At 61.1% G+C, this 792-nt stretch overlaps 1 protein-coding gene across 1 annotated transcript in view; it reads right to left on the bottom strand.

Moving 5' to 3' along the window:
• Nucleotides 1-648, bottom strand: part of VDBG_06819 (predicted protein) — a gene marked incomplete at both ends in the record, with an annotated part of 1514 nt that extends 866 nt beyond the window's left edge. Inside the window, 2 exons of the mRNA XM_003003211.1 lie at nt 59-247; nt 430-648. Of these exons, the coding sequence (XP_003003257.1) occupies nt 59-247; nt 430-648 (408 nt within the window). The remainder of the gene's footprint in view (nt 1-58; nt 248-429) is intronic.
• Nucleotides 649-792: the final 144 nt, after the last annotated feature.

Raw genomic sequence — 792 nt, 5'->3', positions numbered from 1 at the left:
TCTCCCCAGCCCGCCCCCCCCCCAACTGCCCCCAGTTACTGTATTCGTAGGTACCTACTCCAGCAAGAGCGAACGGCTGTGCGGGTTTCAACCTTGCCACCCCTACGGAAACGCCCATCAACGTCCATTGCGGGATGGCCGTCTTAAGCCTGCCGTCCCCCCCGGCCTGTCCGTTCCGCCGGAGCCTCGTGTTATTATTAAACCATCCCGCCCTACCCCTCGTCGCAATCATTTGCCTGTCGTCTCCCTGTTCAAGCATTCTCACACTCACGTTGCTTACTCTCCGATGACTCGAGCTCCCCTGTTGATCACTCTCCTCAACACGCCGCACTACCGCCTGCCTGCCTGCACATCACGAACGCAGCACCGTGCACCATAAGTGGCCGTAGCTTCCTCAACATCCATCTACCCGTCGACACGACAAACTACCACCACAATGGCTATCCGTGACCACTTCCGCCGTAGCGTCCGCAAGTCTGACGCATCAGATACCGCCTCCGCCGCCTCGGGCCACCACTCCAACTCGTCCACCACGTCCTTCCAGCGCCTGGCTAAGACATTCTCCTGGAAGCCACGTTCCGACTCGTCCAGCAACGCCAGCAGCAACACCAACTCGTCTTCCGATGACGACACGCCGGCACCCTGCATGACCGACGACAGGCCAGAAAAGGGCGTCCCCTCGTGGCTCAAGAAGAAGAACAAGCCCGCCAAGAAGCCCCTTTTCGCCGGCCTCAGCCTGCCCACTCTCTACGGAGGTGGCGCCAAGGCCAGCAAGTCGGCCGTCGACCCCCG

Source organism: Verticillium alfalfae, genomic scaffold (genome assembly GCF_000150825.1).
Source record: "Verticillium alfalfae VaMs.102 supercont1.8 genomic scaffold, whole genome shotgun sequence".
Classification (NCBI taxonomy): domain Eukaryota; kingdom Fungi; phylum Ascomycota; class Sordariomycetes; order Glomerellales; family Plectosphaerellaceae; genus Verticillium; species Verticillium alfalfae.
Note: the sequence above shows the minus strand (reverse complement) of the source record. Positions and strands in the feature narration are given on the sequence as shown.